Source organism: Phacochoerus africanus, chromosome 2 (genome assembly GCF_016906955.1).
Source record: "Phacochoerus africanus isolate WHEZ1 chromosome 2, ROS_Pafr_v1, whole genome shotgun sequence".
In the NCBI taxonomy this organism is placed as follows: Eukaryota; Metazoa; Chordata; class Mammalia; order Artiodactyla; family Suidae; genus Phacochoerus; species Phacochoerus africanus.
The window spans coordinates 152,002,419-152,021,083 of NC_062545.1; the positions used below are offsets into that span (position 1 = coordinate 152,002,419).

Genomic DNA, 18,665 nt, shown 5'->3' on the forward strand with positions numbered 1-18,665 from the left:
ATTATAAAGTGCCCCAACACTTCATCTTTTGATTTATTGGCTTGTCGTGCAGCAAGCAGTATGAGCTTGGACTTGTTAGCAATTCCAGTTATCTATATTCAGGTCAGTTTTCCTACTGGCTTACATAACTCTTGAGGGCTACAAAATAAACCCAATTCATTTTTTATTTGTCTATTGCCTCAATACAATAGGTAATCAAAAAATCAAAGAGAAATGAATAGAGTAGTATTTGAGCTGGCCTGTAAAGAATGAGCAGAATGTACAGCCACAGTGCTTATAAGGGCACTCTAAGCAAAGAAAGAGATAGTTATCTGTCCTAACACAATTTTGTAAGTCAGCTATACTTCAATAAAACTTATAAGAAAAAAAAAAAAAAGAAAGAACAAGAAAAACAAAACACAAAAAATAAATCTCTGGGAGTTCCCGTCGTGGCACAGTGGTTAACGAATCCGACTAGGAACCATGAGCTTGCGGGTTCGGTCCCTGCCCTTGCTCAGTGGGTTAACAATCCGGCGTTGCCGTGAGCTGTGGTGTAGGTCACAGATGCGGCTCGGATCCCGCATTGCTGTGGCTCTGGTGTAGACTGGTGGCTACAGCTCCGATTCGACCCCTAGCCTGGGAACCTCCATATGCCGCGAGAGCAGCCCAAGAAATAGCAACAACAACAACAAAAAAGACAAAAGACAAAAATAAATAAATAAATAAATAAATAAATCTCTAATTAAAAATAAAAAGTTATCTGTCCTAAGCCTGTGGTTTCTCAACCTGGATATTATTTGACAATTTGGGCTAGAAAACTCTTTGTGGGGGTGGGGGTGTGGCTGCTGTCCTGGGTACTGCAGAATATTTAGTAGCATCTGGGCCTCCATCCACTAAATGCCAGTAGCAACACAGTGCTCCCACTTTGCAATAACCAAAACTTTCTCAGGATAATTACAAATGTCTTACGGTGAACAAAATTACTCATTTTGCCTTCTACCTTTGTCTATTGAGAACCACTGTCATAGAAGAAGGAAAATAACATTTATTGAGTTATCATTTATGTGTAAGATTCTATGCTGGCTACTGTGAGAATTAGCAAAATAAAAGTATCTTCCTAAGAAGGCAAAAAGTGTTATATATAAAAACAAACAAACAAAAAAAAACAAACCCTATCATAATGCTAATGGGGGGATATCACATTTAGTATGAGTTGAAATAGCACTTTTAATATTTGGAAGTGAAAGAAAAGGCAGGAAGTGAGTGCTGAGGCAGGGCAGGGTTGTGTTGTCTTGAGTGCAACCTAAAAAGACTTTTGAGCAAGGTTGTAATATAACTAGATCTGTGTTAAATTGACAGAATGCTGTTTTCTTTGGGTAAATAGATTTAGGGTAATATCAATATATCAGGTATTAGATAATACATATTTTGATAATAAAAAACTTCCTTATCACTCTTGTTAAAACTAAAACCTACTAGCATATCAGTAATAATAATACATATACTAACTATATAGTAAGTATAGTAAGGCTAATTATGTAAGTCAAAATATGTGGTACCTGAGGTGGTGGCAGTCTGATTGTGTAAGCTTCTATACTTAGACAAACTTGAGTTTCTGTTACATTGATGCCTAATACTGAAAATAAAATATTTAACTGTGAAATTTCTGGAATTATTACTCCATCATATCAAATTAAGTATTGAGTAACAAAAAAATTAATTTATTTAAGCTAGAAACTCAATTAAGAATGGACTTTTTTATACATAGTAAAATTCAAGTAATCACCATATAATATCTGATGGTCTGCAGATGAGACATTTAAGCCAACTTAAACAGAAAACCAGAGCAAAGAAGGCAAATAGGCTTCAGCTTGAAAATCAACTCAGATCAAATAGTTTGCAGTTTTTAGGTGCTAGTCAGGGATTTAAGGCTATGGCCAAATGGTGGTAAAAGTTACCTTGACTGACCATAACATCTATTGGGCTTGGGTTTTCTACCTATCTGCTATCTCTGGACTAGAGAAGCAGTACAATACAGCCATATACATCAATGAAAGAATTAGATTAGACCACATCATAAACTATATTTTAACTGTATCTTTAGACAACTTTTTTTTAAGGAGAAAAAGGATCATGTACTCATAAGAAATAAAGCTTTTAGGAGTTCCTGTGGTGGCGCAGTGGTTAACGAATCCGACTAGGAACCATGAGGTTGCGGGTTCGGTCCCTGCCCTTGCTCAGTGGGTTAACGATCCGGCGTTGCCGTGAGCTGTGGTGTAGGTTGCAGATGCAGCTCGGATCCCGAGTTGCTGTGGCTCTGGCGTAGGCCGGTGGCTACAGCTCCGATTCGACCCCTAGCCTGGGAACCTCCATATGCCACGGGAGCGGCCCAAGAAATAGCAACAACAGCAACAAAAAAAAAGAAATAAAGCTTTTACTTACAACTGTACTAAAGAATTCTTATGATATAGTTCTGGAAACTATACATTAAAAATGCCTGCAGAATTAAACTTCTTCTTAGTCATAATTTTTTTTTTTTTTTTTTTTAGGGCCATACCCGCAGCATATGGAAGTTTCCAGGTTAGGGGTCAAATCAGAGCTATAGCTGCAGGTCTACGCCACAGCCACAGCAATGCCAGATCCGAGCCTTGTCTGTGACCTACACTGGCAGCTCTTGGCAATGCCAGATCCTTAACCTACAGAGCAAGGCCAGGGGTTGAACCTGCATCCTCATGGATACCAGTCAGGTTCACTACCTCTGAGCCACACTGAGAACTCCTGTCATAATTTAAGTAGAGAAATTAAAAACATAGCTTTTATTCCAATTAAGAAAAGTGAAATTTTCCCATGTAAGTAGGATATAGATTTTGAACCAAAGCTGAGTGAAACTGATTATAACAGTATCTGATTAAAATTCTGATATAACTTAATCACATGATTACAGTAATCCAATAATCTGTAACATTTTTAATAATGTTATTACATTAATGATTTATCTATTAACTTATGCATTTTTACTTACCAACAGCTCTTTGCTTTCCCATCTGAGAAAGAAACTCTCTTCCTTAAAAAAATTCACAGGATATGCCATATTATTATAACTCACAAATCATATTTAATATAACCTTTTTAAGTGACATTATCAAAGCTAAAGAAAATGCTTTCTAATGTAGTTTTATACAAATGAATATCTGATGACAGCTCAGAGAAAAAATACTCAAAAAAAGATCTCTTCAGGGGGTTTCCACTGTGGCTCAGTAGGTTAAGAACCTGACTAGTATCCATGAGGACGTGGGTTCAATCCCTGCCCTTGCTAAGTGGGTTAAAGATCCAGCATTGCCACTGCAGTGTAGGTTGCAGATGCAGCTCGGATCTGGTGTTGCTGTGGCTATGCAGTAGGCCAGCAGCTGCAGCTCCAAAATTAGACCCCTAGGCCAGGAGCTTCCATATGCCACAGGTGCGGCTCATAAAAACAAAAAATTCTTCAATTAAAAGAGGTGGAAATAGCTAGTTCTTCCCTTAAATATTTATTCCTGGTGTAAAATACATAGAAAACAGTCAAATCGCAACACAAAATTCAGATTAGAGATTTGATTCAACAATATTGAAAATTTGTGTTCATTTTATTATAATGCTCCATAACATATATTTATTCCTTTTTAAACATTAGGTATTATGTAATAAAAAACATTTTCTTCAAAGAAACATCAGGAAGCCTCTGGATATAATACCTAAGTAAGGAGATGACACTTATATTGTTGTGGGCTTGCTTGAGAATGCTTGGTTGAGGCTAAAAAAAAAAAAATCTTGAGTTAAAAACAGATGTACCTTGAATGAATGGGAACTTGAGTAATATACAAATATGACTTTAAAAAAAAACACACAGATGTACCTAATAGAAGTAATTTAGCTCAGAAAGTTTCAATGACTAAAAGAGATGAAGTCACCTTGCACCAAGAGATGGCCAGTTTTATTCCAGGCTGGAGAAAGTCTAGCCATGAGTGAATATGAAAGGCAGTTTTGAAGAATTACAGGAATTACCCGTTGTGGAGTTTCCACCTAAAAAATATTAAAGCACAATGTGGGCAAATTCACAGCAATTGGTATGTTTCTATAAACTCATAAATCACCACCTACCAAACTGGGCTATACTGGGTATGATTTCACTAGAGCAAATCCTATCTGGTTCTAAAGTTAGAAGAAGTGTTAAAATTTATTCACTTTGAAACTATGACTATAATGGCCAAATTCTACCTGTTTATCCTGGCTTTTAGAGCTCCTGTGCTAGAACCTTAAACTTTACTTGGTATTCTTCTCAGCACAAAGGGAATAAGACCAGAACTATACTGCAATATTTTTCATTATTGTTCACTCTAGTTCAAGATCAGAAAACAATAAAATGTTTACATGGGCACACATGTAGCCAGCAGAGTATCTCTACTTGTACAGGATTTTATTTATATACTTAATTTTATTTTACTATTTTATTTTTTTGGCTGTGGTGTGCTGCAGCTTGATGTGGGATCTCAGTTCCCAGGCCAGGGGCTGAAGCAAGGCTGCAGTGGGGAAAAGCACTGAGTCCTAACCACTAGACCATCAGGGAACCCTCTGTACAGAATTTTTAGAGATCAGAACTTTAGCTTATGACAGTAAGAGGTAATGGAATCCAGATGTAATCTTCCACTTGAAATAACTAAAAAACTGGTTAAGTTACACAAAACAATGGTTCACAAGATATAGGAGATCAAGTAACAAAGAAAAGAAATCCCTAAGAAAAGGGAAACCCATGATTACCCCAGCATATTGATTAAAGGTTTCCAGGCTGCAGTGAAGGGAGGGGGAATCCCTGGGTTGAACAAACAGGACTGAGAGCCGTGGAGGCCAAGGGAGCTAGAGCGGGGGCAAAGTATTAAGAGAAGAGAGCTGCACAGAGAGAAAACTCTGAGATCAGCAGAGTCCTCCTTGAGTATTAAGTTGCACATGGAACTGCACATGCATATGAGGAAACTACTCAGGGTGGGGATGGGGGGTTGGGGGAGGGTTGGGGGGGGGGAACCGGGGCTGTTTGCTCTACAAACATCCTTGCAGATATACCCCAGAAGAAAAAGCTGCCACCGCCTTTGCTAGTGAGAGATGGAGAAAAGTGAGAGAGCCAAGGAAAACTTTTTCCAAATATTATCTACTCCTGTTTTTTTGAAATATAGTTTATGTACACTACTATGTTAGCTTCTGACTTTATATTTGCATATATTATTAAATGATAATAATAATAAATATAAATAACCATCTGTCCCCATAGTTATTACATTATTATTGACAATATTCCTTATGCTATATATTACATCCCCATAGCTTATTTATTTTATAACTGAAGGTTTGTCTTAGATCCAGATTAAACCACTCAAACCACCAACCCTCTTATCATTCTGGAATGCTGACTGCCCAATATTTTAACTTTGTTATCTTCAACCCACACCCTATCTTGGAACATTCTCAGCCTTTCCTCCTACCCTTCCCATGACCCTATCTTGGAACTTCTGCTCCTCTCCTCCTATGCCTCCAGTGTAGCCTGATGCTAACCTTGACACAGGTTACCTTGGCCGCAAGCCCCTATAAAACCTGCTAGCCCCCTAATGCTGGGGAGCTTGAGACTCTCAGTGCTCCTGGCCATTTGCTGGTCAATAAACCTACTTGAAGCCTCAACGCTCTGGGCTCCCTACCTCTATTTGCTTCAGCTACAAACCCACATCCCTTTCTCACTCTAACAGTTTGTACCTCTTAATCCCCTTTACCCATTACTCACTCCTAGTAACCACTCCTTTGTTCTCTGAGTCTGTTTTTATTTTGTTTTGTTTGTTTTTTAGATTCTACATATAAGTGAGACCATATGGTATTTGTCTTTGACTAAATTCACTTTGCCTAATACCCTCTAGATTCATCCATGCTGTTATAAAAAGCAATATTTCATTTTTTAAAATGGCTGATTTAATATTCCGTGTGTGTGTGTGTGTGTGTGTGTGTGTGTGTGTGTGTGCATGCGCACATGTGTGTTCTTTATCCATTCATCTATCGATGGACCCTTAGGTTGCCATCCCTTGTTTATGTTCCATTTTGGCTTCTGGTAAGTTTTCCCAGGATGCAAGTAATTAATCTGTTGGTGGGGTATGGGATCAAATCTGTTCAATTTCTCTCATAGAGAATGTATTTAAAGTTACTATTAATAGAACTCCAAGCAGTAGTATGAGGCCAACCTGCAAGCTTGACCTTTAACATGTCCCCAGGGTCCCCGACCCAATCAGCTGAACAAATCCCATAAACTATCAAGATCTATGTTAGAAAGCCAAATGACTTTCTCCTAGATTCTGTATTGACTTTCCCCTTAGTCTGAGGCATTAACCCAGATACAGCAGGATGTATTAGCACTACCCAGCCTTGGCATGCAAAGAGGAAGTCTGGGGTAATTTTATCATCTATAACCATCCTGACTGGTGACCTAGATTCCTTCTAGGCAAATATGGTGTCACTGATTATTTTAGCTAAAGTCAGGGGCAAATTCTGTGCCATGTTTTATCAATAAATGGGAATATAGTAGCTTAACAACATATATGACTAAATTAACATTTATAGAATACTTGACACAAAAACAACAGAATACACATTCTGTTCAAGTGGCCAAGGAACATTTACTAAGATAGACCATATTCTGGGCCATAAAACAAATCTTAGTAAATGTAAAAAGAAAGATAAATACCATATGATATTATTTATATGCGGGATCTAAAATATGGCACAGATGAACCTATCCACAGAACAGAAATAGACTCATAGACATGAAGAAAAGACTTATAGTTGCCAAGACGGGGAGGGAGTAGGATGGACTGAGGAGTCTGGGATTAGTAGATGCAAACTATTACATTTAGAATGGATAAGCAATGATGTCCTGCTGTATAGCACGGGGAACTATATCCATCACTTGGAATAGAAAATGATAGAACATGAGAAAAGGAATGTATATATATCTATGACTGGGTCACTTTGCTATACAGTAGAAATTGACAGAACACTGTAAATCAACTATAATAAAAACATTTAAAAACACAAAAAATAAAAATATAAAGTTTCAAGTTGTGTAAAACATGTTCTTTAGGTACAATTAAATTAGAAATAACAGAGAGACCCCTAGAAAATCCCCAAATATGTGGAAACCCTAAACCTAACCCTAATCATTTCTAACTAACCCATAGATCAATGGGGAATTAGAAGGTATTAACAGGAATTCCCATTGTGGCAGAGTGGAAACAAATCCGACTAGGAACCATGAGCTTGTGGGTTCAATCCCTGGCCTTGCTCAGTGGGTTAAGGATCTGGTGTTGCTGTGAGCTGTGGTATAGGTTGCAGACTCGACTCAGATCTGGTGTGGCTGTGGCTGTGGTGTAGGCTGGCAGCTATAGCTCCGATTCGACTCCTAGCCTGGGAATCTCCATATGCCATGAGTGCAGCCCCCCCCAAAAAAAGAAAGAAAGAAAAAGAAATTATTAACAGAGGAAAATCAAAGCATGTATTCAGGAGAAAGTTTATAGTACTAAATTTCTCTATATTAGAAAAGAAGAAAGATCTCAAATTGATGACCTCAGCTTTTACCTTAAGAAACTAGAAAAAGAAGAGCAAACTAAACCCAAAATAACCACAGGAAAGAATAAAGACTGAAATGAAAATCAGTAAGATACAGAGTAGTGAAACAGGAGTTCCCATTGTGGTGTAGTAGAAATGAATCTGACTAGGAACCATGAGGTTGAGGGTTTGATTCCTGACCTTGTTCAGTGGGTTAAGGATCTGGCATTGCCATGAGCTGTGGTGTAGGTGACAGATGCAGCTTGGATCTGGTGTTGCTGTGGCTCTGGTGTAGGCTGGCAGCTGTATCTCCCATTGGACCCCCTAGACTGGGAACTTCCATATGCCATGGGTGCGGCCCTAAAAATACAAAACAACAACAACAACAACAACAGCAAAAAACCCCAAACAAACAGGAAGCAGAATAGTGAAACAACAAAGAAAAATCAAGGAAACCAAAAGCTTGTTCTTTGAGATCAGTAAGATTGTAAGCCTCCAGCAAGACTGATCAGGGAGGCAAAAACAAACAAACAAAGGAAAAAACAGGACACACATTACCAATATCAGGAATGAGAGAGGTGACATCACTACAGATTTTAAGGCAGAGGAAAATAAGGGGATATTAGAAGTAATCTTATGTTGGAGTTCCCATTGTGGCTCCGCAGAAATGAACCTGACTAGCATCCATGAGGACACAGGTTCAACCCCTGACCTTGCTTAGTAGGTTAAGGATCCAGGGTTGCTGGGAGCTGTGTGTAGGTCACATACGTGGCTTGGATCTGGTGTTGCTATGGCTGCAGTATAGGCCAGTGGCTACAGCTCCGATTCTACACATAGCCTGGGAACCTCCATATGCCATAGGTACAACCCTAAAAAGAGAGATAAATAAATAAACAGAAGTAACTTTACATCAACAAGTTTTCCAACTTAGATAAAATGTATATATTTCTTGACATAGATAACTTGAATAGTTTTATTATCTACTAAAGAAATTGCAATTATAGTTAAAAACAGTTAAAAACAATCAGACAAGAACTCCAGACCTAGATAACTTGATTGGTGAATTTACCAAACATTTAAGGAAGAAATAATAAAAACTCTTTATTAACTCTAGAAAAATAAAAATAAAAACAAGGGAATTATTCCTACTTTAAGATTACTGAGGGCAGGGAGTTTATGTCTGCTTCATAGCTTTATCTGCAGAAATAAAGTGCTCAGTATATTATAGATGTTCAAAAAATAGCTGCTGTGATTAGATACTTTCACTTTTCATGAAGGAAGTATTTTCATGAAGTATTGAGCATAATTGTGAAGCCTCGACAAGGGTGGGGAAGCAGGTCCTGCTGGAACAAAGCTCAGGAATAACAAGGAATTCAGGATCTGGAGGTCTGGTGAAGGGCACAAAACATATTTACTTAGTAGGAATGAGGAACTGGGATACATGGAAAATTGCCAAGATTATAAACAAAAAGATTTTAAACATTTTGGACATGGGACAGTTTGAAGGGATAAAGTCAAGGTGTGAATTAGGAGATGGGATTACGATGGGGAACAAAACAACAACAACAACAACAAAATTGCTGTAGGCTTCCCGATGGGAGGGACTGATGCCTGCCCACTGGTAGGTGGAGCTGATTCTAAACCCTCCGGTGGGTGGGGCTTTGTCTCTGGATGGGAGCTCAACCTCTCTCCTAAAAACAACAAAATTCACAACTAAAGGGTGAGCAATCTTCAACCAAATGGACCAAAAACCTTAAAAAAGATACCCTACTCCAGAAGAAAAAGAGGAGGGCACATCAAGAGGTAGGAGGGGCAATTACACGATATAAACAAACCCATACCTACTGGGTGGGAGCTCCACAAACTGGAAACTAACTGGTTCACAGAGACTCACCTACAGAAGTGAGAGTTCTGAGCCCCGCATCAAATTCCCACATGTGGGGATCTGGCACTGGGAGAAAGAGCATCTGGCATTGAAGGCCAGTGGGGCTTGTGTGCAGGAGCTCCACAGGACTGGGGGAAACGGAGACCCTATTCTTAAAAGGCACACACAGACTTTCACGTGCACTGGGTCCCAGGGCAGAGCAAAGTCTCCAAGGGAATCTGGGTCAAACCTGACTGCAGTTCTTGGAGGACCTCCTGGGAAAACAGGGGTGAATGTGGCTTGTTGTGAGGGAAGGACACTGAAGGCAAAGCTCTTGGGAATATTCAGCAGCCCTGCCTTTCTCTGGAGGTGGCCCTTTTGGGAAAATCTGGCCCCACCTGTCAGTCAGTGCTGAGAAGCCCCAGGCCAAACAACAATCCTGGTGGGATCACAGCCCCGCCCCTCAGTAAACAGGCTACCTAAAGACCCCTCAGGCAGCACAGCTGCCTCTAATCCCATCCAGAGACAAAGCCCCACCCACCAGAGGGTTTAGAATCAGCTCCACCTACCAGTGGGCAGATATCAGCCCCTCCCATCGGGAAGCCTACAGCAAGCCCCCACACCGACTTCAGCCACAAGGGGGGGCAGACACCAGAACCCTTCTCTTGCAGGGAGAAAATCAGTTATGTCAGGATGTGGCTCTAAGGTAAAAGAGGAGGAGAACAAGACAGCAAGGAGATATGCAGCTTCCAATCTTCACCTGTTTGGGCAAGTGGGGAACAGGTACAAGTGTCCTGAACTCCTAAACATTCTGCACAGTAGTCTGACCCTTGAAGTGTGCTTGGGGAGGACAGCTAGCCTCTAATTCCCCAGGAACACACTGAACCTGGAGGGCTCTGGGCTGTTTGCTGCGATGAACTAGGAGGCGTTCTCATCCAATCCCCTCCCCACCAACCTCGGGGTTCTGTTTGGTCCACCTCTGTGTTTACATGCTGAAATCACCTCTCCTAAATATTTTAACAGTTGACTCTGTGAACTGGAGATGAGCACTTGCCATCTGCCTTTACATGGACTGAATCATGAGCTACTGCAGCTGCCAACTCTCAACACCCCCTGAGAGGAGCTCAGGGTGAAGATCAGGAGTGAGGCACTGTGTGCTCTGGGAAAACTGACAGGTCTTCAGATTTGTTAGATATTTTCAGGAGAAGATTTTATGAGCCCAATTCTTGCATCTCCTCATATCCACAAAAACACTTAAAATCCTTCACGGTGATGTCTGTTCCTTGTTGCTAGCAGTAGCCTTCAGTAGACTAGCAGCAACTTCTATAAAATGTGTGCGTGGTTGCATGAACCTCCCCTTCCATCAAAATCTTGTATACACTGACATTCTCCCACCCCCGCGCACGCCTCTTTGGAGCAGTATTTCAGAGCTATCTGAAATGCCGCTTCCTGGACTATAGTCCTCATTTGCCCCAAATAAAACTTAAGTCTAGGAAAAAAAAAAAAAAGTTAAGGTGTGAATTAAAAGGCTAGATGAAAATATATCAAAAAGTGTTTTTATTAGTATAAGGACTCTGAGTGACATGTTTATTTTTATTTTTTCTTATAATCTTAAGATATATAAAATGATAGTACTTGGTACAAATATCCTTTAATTCAATATTAAAATGTTATCTATTCTCATGCTCAGAAAATAACTGTATTGATCTTTATAATTCTTCTCTAAAATCATACCATATCTAATCTTTTTACAAAAGATTTGTCAAAAAACAGTATGACTGTGACCTTTAATATATTAATACAAAGATTAAATTCTCCAAGAGCAGACTAGTAAGACAGCAAAGGCATCTCCACTAAACCATGAGCTACTTCCCACAATAAAGAACAGAATTTTGTAGGGATCTCTAGAAGACCTAGGTTCTAGTTTTGGGTGAATGACATACTGTAAATTTGGTTCTCATAGTTCATAAATGACCTTTTGAAGATAAGCAGATTCCTTAGATGACCAAAGGCTTGTCTGAGCAAAAAGATTCAACTAAAATCCTTCTCACTGAGTCTACAGAATACTACTTCCCTTCAGATTGTGAATGATGGCAAAAAACGACTTTCAGGTTATGCAAAAATTTCTCAGTGAACTGCAAAGCCATCTCCAGGTATTACTGAGGCCTTATCATCCTCCGAGAACTTAAAGAAAGTATCTTGGAGATGACCAAAAAATTCATAATCTCAAATCCCACCAGATCAGGAACAGAGGCTATCAGTGATGCCTGGATGGCCTGCTAAAATAACTAAGAATACAGTGTCTCAGAGATCCATGCAGAGACCTGAAGAGAGCTCCAGCAAAGTCTCCATGGCCTGAGTAACTGAGAAATGAGACAACTTCAAGTATTCATTATTTTCTTTGCTAAGACTCAGGCATTCATCACCATGGGGAATACAATCCTTGCTGTTTTGTTCCTCCACTTATTCACTATATGATTATGGACAATATTTTCCCTCTCTGGGTTCCATTTTCTTCATCTGTAAAAATGAGGATATTTACTTCTTAAAAGATATAAACAGTAAATGAAGCTATGCCACATAAAGTGTCCACAAGAAAGTACCCAGCAAAATTAAGCTTCTTTCCCTCTTTCTCTACTAAATATGCACAAAATAATTGTTCTGGGGAAAAAATGTTGGGTTCATTCACAAGCACAGTAATAACTTAGGAGAAAGATACTAAAATTTTGTTTACTAACAAAAGAAGTTGAATACAAAATCAATATAAACAATATCTAGAATTATTATTCTTTTAAAAACTTACCTTAGCTCCATATTTTTCAATACAGGCATTAAGTTTTCCAGCTTGATAAAATGGTATCTATAACAAAAATCCACATTTATAAAAAGGACTTAGTATAAATATATTAAATAATGCATTACATAAAATGCATTAATTTAAACATTATACAGCACAGCATAGCAGAGGGCCACCATCCTAAACAGTTCCTATGCCCTGGAGAAAGAAGCAGATGATAATCATTCTCTTCCTGAGACAGAATCAGTGGGTACATTGTCAAATCAAGGAAAGCCTTTCTGGGAGTGACCTGAATCCAGAAACCATATAAAGGAAAAGGCCAACAAATTTCATATAATAAATATTTAATACCTTTCTTAATAAACAATAATTTCTCAGATGTGAATAAGGAAAATGGACATAGGCAGAAGATCAAAGAAAGTTCAAAAGGCCAAGGTGTTCCAACAAACCAATGAAAGAAATTAAAAGAAGACATTTTAATCATAGATTGACAAACATGCAAAGGTTGCTAATACCCAGTATTTGTGCGAATGTGGAAATATAGTTTCTCTCAAACACTGTTTAATGGAGTTTCCATCGAGGTGCAGTGGTTAACGAATCCGACTAGGAACCATGAGGTTGTGGGTTCGATCCCTGGCCTTGCTCAGTGGCTCAGTGGGTTAAGGATCCAGCATTGCCGTGAGCTGTGGTGTAGGTCGCAGATGCAGCTCAGGTCCCGCTACAGCTCCGATTAGACCCCCAGCCTGGGAACCTCCAGATGTCTCGGGAGCAGCCCTAGAAAAGACAAAAAAAAACAACCAAAAACAAAAAAAAAAACAAAAACAAAACAAAACCCACTGTTTATTAAGTGTAATCTAGTACAAGCTTTTCAGAGCACAATTTAGCAGCATGTAGATTATAGTTTAAAATGTGGTGTAATCCTACATTTAAGAATTTAACCCATAGAAACTACCGGACAAATAAAAATCATACAATTTCCATGCTTTCTGAAGCTTTGTTTGTAATAGCACAAGACTAAAAACTCAGATGTGCATTAGAAAATAATAAATTATTATACACCCATACAATGAAATAGTTCACTGACTTAAAAAAGAAGTAAAATATATGTGCTGACATAGAACAATAGGAGAGGCTGTTAAAGAGTAAATGAAAGGTAAGTTTGAAAATAGTATGTATATGGAGTTCCCGTCCTGGCTCAGTGGTTAACGAATCCAACTAGGAACCATGAGGTTGCGGGTTCGATCCCTGGCCTTGCTCAGTGGGTTAAGGATCCAGCATTGCTGTGAGCTGTGGTGTAGGTTGCAGACATGGCTTGCATCCGTGTTGCTGTGGCTCTGGTGTAGGCTGGCGGCTACAGCTCTGATTCGACCCCTAGCCTGGGAACCTCCATATGCTGCAGGAGCAGCCCAAGAAATGGAAAAAAGATTAAAAAAAAGACAAAAAAAAAGAGAAAGAAAACAGTATGTATAATAATCCCATTTTCTAATATTTTAAAATATTTTTGTAAAACTTTTCACAGCATGTAATGTATTTGTAAGAAAGTAAAACATTTTTAAATGGCTAATTTCCTCTCTTATTATTCTTGCTAAGATTAGCATACTAGAATTTCCTAAAATTCTAAAACAATGTACTCCTTGTTTCATAAATTTTTCAGGTAGAAAAGAACACAAATAAGAGACATTACTATCTACTTGTTCACCAACAGCCTTCTTTCTTAAAAATTATATTTAGAATGAGATGACAAAAGATGGACAAATAATCACATAACCTAAAAAAAAAAAAAGACCTGAAAATTTTGGATGGTCTATCAGCACTGTTAATAAATACTGATTTCACTGGATTCTGGGGAATTAAAATCTCGCTACAAGAGGATTTTCAGAAAGATTTTTGACAAAAGCTCAGGATAATATGACTTTTATAAAGATTCTTGTACTTACCATTCCCAGTTATATATGGCACTAGGAAAATATATTTCTTGTTCTAATTGTACTAATTAAAAATTTTTTAATGAAATTTCCAAATTAAAAAATAACCTGTTAACCTAAGTTCTTTAAAAAAATTGGAGATTTGTTTGAATAAGAAATTTATTTTATATTAAATACAATTCTAAAGAATAAAATATAGGAAAAGGATTAAGTCTGTGCTATATTAAAAAATTATGCTACAACATATTTTACTCATTGTAGTCTTTACCTTAACATTAATGACCAAGAAAACAAAATATGAATTTAGAGCCATAAAAATGGATCTTAAATATCAGGTATATAAAGTTTGTTAATGGTTTGATCAAACTACAACACGGTATAATTTCTCTTCATAAACCATATTCAATTTGAGCTATAATTAATACCTATATTAATGTTTATCAATATTGCTCTCAATAACTAGTGATAATACTTTATAAATGTTAAAATACTAACCGCCATCACCACCCAAATTTGGGTAAATATTCCAGGTACAGGTGATGTAAGAATATCTTGGTGCAAAAACAGCAATTGCCTGTGGAGATGAAATGCATTAATTTGAAAGTGAACTGCCAACTATCTGATTTTACTTTATCAGAACATCTAAAAATTGCTTAGTTCCAATCAAAAGTTTTCAGTTTCTTCTACGCAAGAAGAAACTGTATTATACATTACTATGTCTCTCCCTACACTTAGCATGGTACCTTGAACATTCTAAGCAATCAGCCAAGATTTGAATTAAGGGAATTATAAAGTTTTAGATAGATATTAATACAAAAACTTGTCTCCATGCATCTTATTCCTAAACTCATCTGTGAAACAAAATTTCTCTTTTAAAACTCCATTTCTATCTTAAGTAGAGACTTGAAAAAGTTTAAATACTATGAAGAATCCAGCTTTCTTAACTCCTGTTTCTTCCATTTTCCTTTCTTTTTATTTTTTAAGTGCTGGTCAGAAGCACTGGAGAAGTCTAAAGATTCACCTATTAGTGAAGTTAACAATTTCAATGTCAGAACTACCAACTAGACTCTCTTCCTTCAAAATTGATTGTTTTTTCCAACCCAGAATGAAGTGGGGAGTGGTTTTAGTTTAGTATTCAACAGCTAAATGAACTTACAACAAAAATCATCACAATTCAAATCACAATCAGTAATTTTGTTGGAAAAGGTGGGAAAAACACAAAAGGGAATAGAGGTTGAAATACAAAAATTCTCAACATGACTAATGATGAAGGAAACAAATTTTAAAAACCAGGAGTGTGTGTGGGTGGGAGAGGGGTGTTACATCAAAAAGTGAGATGTAGGAGTTCCCGTCGTGGCGCAGTGGTTAACGAATCCGACTAGGAACCATGAGGTTGCGGGTTCGGTCCCTGCCCTTCTCAGTGGGTTAACGATCCGGCGTTGCCGTGAGCTGTGGTGTAGGTCACAGATGTGGCACGGATCCCGCATTGCTGTGGCTCTGGTGTAGGCTGGCAGCTACAGCTCCAATTGGACCCCTAGCCTGGGAACCTCCATATGCCGCGGAAGCGGCCCAAGAAATGGCAAATAGACAAAAAAAAAAAAAAAGTGAGATGTGACAACCTACTTCTAGTAGCTTCATTTTTGTTTGAACTCTGGTGCAGCAGGTCTTGTGCAAGGCTGACCTTTGACACAGCCAGATTTCTGCTCTCTCTGTTCCAGCCTCTTTGTCAGTTACTGAGACAATAAGGCAAAACAATCCTCTCCAGGGGCATGGCCACCTTTAATATAAAGGTGAATAGCAGAAAAATCTCTTAAGGTTTTCTACCTATTTGTTTTCCAAAGGGGTCACAAGTTAATGTTCAATAAGGTATCAATTTACACCTTAGCAGAAAGGGTTCAGACTAATGAATGAACTTGAGTGGGAAAACTTACAGTGAGGAGAAAAGTTTTGTAAAAAGAGCAAAATGGAGAACACCCTGAATGTCTTTCTTATTTCAAACCCCTAACAATCTTATGTTTGTTCTGTTCCAAGAAATGCAGTTACAGATATAATCTTGTTATATATTCTAAGATTCTTGAATGCCTCAAACAATTTAATACATGGTGGGTACTTAATAATCATGGAGTTAAATTTAGGCTTTAATGAAGCTGTTTTTCAAAGACTGTTGGGTCAGATGTTTCAGGACAGTCCTTGGAGAAATACTCTTCAGAAATACTTATACTGACCCAAAAATTTAAAAATTACACTAGTCGAAAATGTTTACAATATCTCCTAAAGTGCTTCATAAACAGTAAGTAATCAGTATTTACTTATTTATCCAGTATTTATTTATGTTTTGGGAGCCTGGTTTAATTCAATATCTGTAAGATTTTTATTTATTTATTTATTTATTTTTGCTTTTTATGGCTGCACCTGCAGCATATGGAGGGTCCCAGGCTAGGGGTCCAATGGGAGATACAGCTGCTGGCTTACACCACAGCCACAGCAACGCCAGATCCGAGCCAAGTCTGTGACCTACACCAAAGCTCATGGCAACACCAGATTCTTAACCCACTGAGCGAGGTCAGGGATCAAACCCGCAACCTCATGGTTCGTAGTTGGATTCATTTCCACTGCACCACGATGGGAACGCCTATAAGATTTTTAAATTAAAATATCACATAAGAAGTCACAAATATAAAAACTCAACAGTGAGATATTCTATCTCAAGTATTTAAATCCTTACCTAAACATAATTCAATATACTTGGTCAGAACTATACTGAAATTTTATTTATTTAATTTATTTTTATTTAATTTTTTTGTCTTTTTAGGGCTGCACCCTTGGCCTATGGAAGTTCCCAGGCGAGTGGTTGAATTGGAGCTGCAGCTGCCCTGCCAGGCCACAGCAACTCTGATCCAAGCTGCATCTGCAACCTTAACAGGATCCTTAACCAACTGAACAAGGACAGAGATCGAACCTGCCTCCTCTGGATACTAGTCAGGTTCGTTACCACTGAGCCACAACAGGGATTCCTGAACTCCTTTATTTTATTTTATTTTATTTTATTTTATTTTATTTTATTTTATTTTATTTTATTTTATTTTATTTTATTTTATTTTTTTGTCTTTTTTTTTGCTATTTCTTTGGGCCGCTCCCTCGGCATATGGAGGTTCCCAGGCTAGGGGTCGAATCGGAGCTGTAGCCACTGGCCGACGCCAGAGCCGCGTCTGCAACCTACACCACAGCTCACGGCAACGCCGGATCGTTAACCCACTGAGCAAGGGCAGGGACCGAACCCGCAACCTCATGGTTCCTAGTCGGATTTGTTAACCACTGCGCCACGACGGGAACTCCTATTTTAATATTATATAAACAGACTGAGAAAATGAGTATTTTGCTTTAAAGGAGATACTACTATCTCCTTTAAAGCTCCTTGGAGCTCTTATAGGTCTCAAAAAGTTTGGAAAATCTTAGTTATAAATTTTTTTTTTTACCTGCATATCTTCACCTGTGTACTCCTAATCTCTGTATCTGCCACCCCCTTAATCAATACTATCCTGACAGCACAGAGTTTCTGTAAATCTGGGAGTGTGGTGAAGAACAGTGCTTGCTGCCTAGAATCATCCATATTTTCCTGTTGACTGATGTCTCAGCAATCAGGCCTTTAAAAACAAACAATAAAAAAGTTATGAACTATTTTACCAATAGGTTTTCAATAACCACCCATCACAGAATATTTGATATTGTGTTGGTATAAGATGATAAAAACATGTTAGCAAACATCAGCAGTTAAATATTACTAACATTTTACCTCTGAGGTTTTCTGATGATAATCTAGATTTTGGGGGTACAAGTTTTATTAGGATGTAAATCATATAACATACAATTCACCTATTTAAAGTGTACAATTAAATGGTTTTTACTACATGCAAAAAGTTATACAATCATCACAATATATTTTAGAACATTTTCATCACCCTCAAAATATAATCTAGGGTTTTATTTATTTACTTATTTTGCTTTTTTAGGGCCACACCCAGAGCACATGCAAGTTCCCAGGCTAGGGGTCTAATTAAAGCTGCAGCTGCCTGCCTAGACCACATCCACAGCAACACAAGATCTGAGCTGAGCTGAGTCTATGACCTACACCACTGTTCATGGCAACGCCAGATCCCTGACCCACTGAGCAAAGGCAGGGATCAAACATACATCCTCATGGATACTAGTCGGATTCGTTTCTGCTGCCCCATGACAGTAACCCCCTAATCTAGGGTTTTAAACCTGAAGTTCTATACCACAAACAGAATAATTTGAGTGCAAATAATACCAAAAAATCCAACAATGTATAGTAAATGCCTACTCTGTTCTGGGTACTAGATATGTTACTCCTATATTGTCTTTTTTTTTTTTTTTTTTTCTGTCCCGAGGCATGTGGAGTTCCCCAGCCAGGGATCAGATCCAAGCCAAAGTTTCAACCTATACCACAGCTGTGGCAACTCTGGATCCT

General features: G+C 38.2%; 1 protein-coding gene across 1 annotated transcript in view; it reads right to left on the minus strand.

Annotated features, from left to right (window-relative positions):
* Nucleotides 1-17,786, minus strand: part of C2H18orf63 (chromosome 2 C18orf63 homolog) — a 34,887-nt gene extending 17,101 nt beyond the window's left edge. The window contains exons 1-6 of the mRNA XM_047769473.1: nt 17,653-17,786; nt 14,672-14,750; nt 12,258-12,314; nt 3,927-4,038; nt 3,002-3,043; nt 1,539-1,615 (exon numbers count right to left, since the gene is read on the minus strand). Of these exons, the coding sequence (XP_047625429.1) occupies nt 1,539-1,615; nt 3,002-3,043; nt 3,927-4,038; nt 12,258-12,314; nt 14,672-14,750; nt 17,653-17,786 (501 nt within the window). The remainder of the gene's footprint in view (nt 1-1,538; nt 1,616-3,001; nt 3,044-3,926; nt 4,039-12,257; nt 12,315-14,671; nt 14,751-17,652) is intronic.
* Between the last annotated feature and the right edge of the window lie 879 nt (nt 17,787-18,665).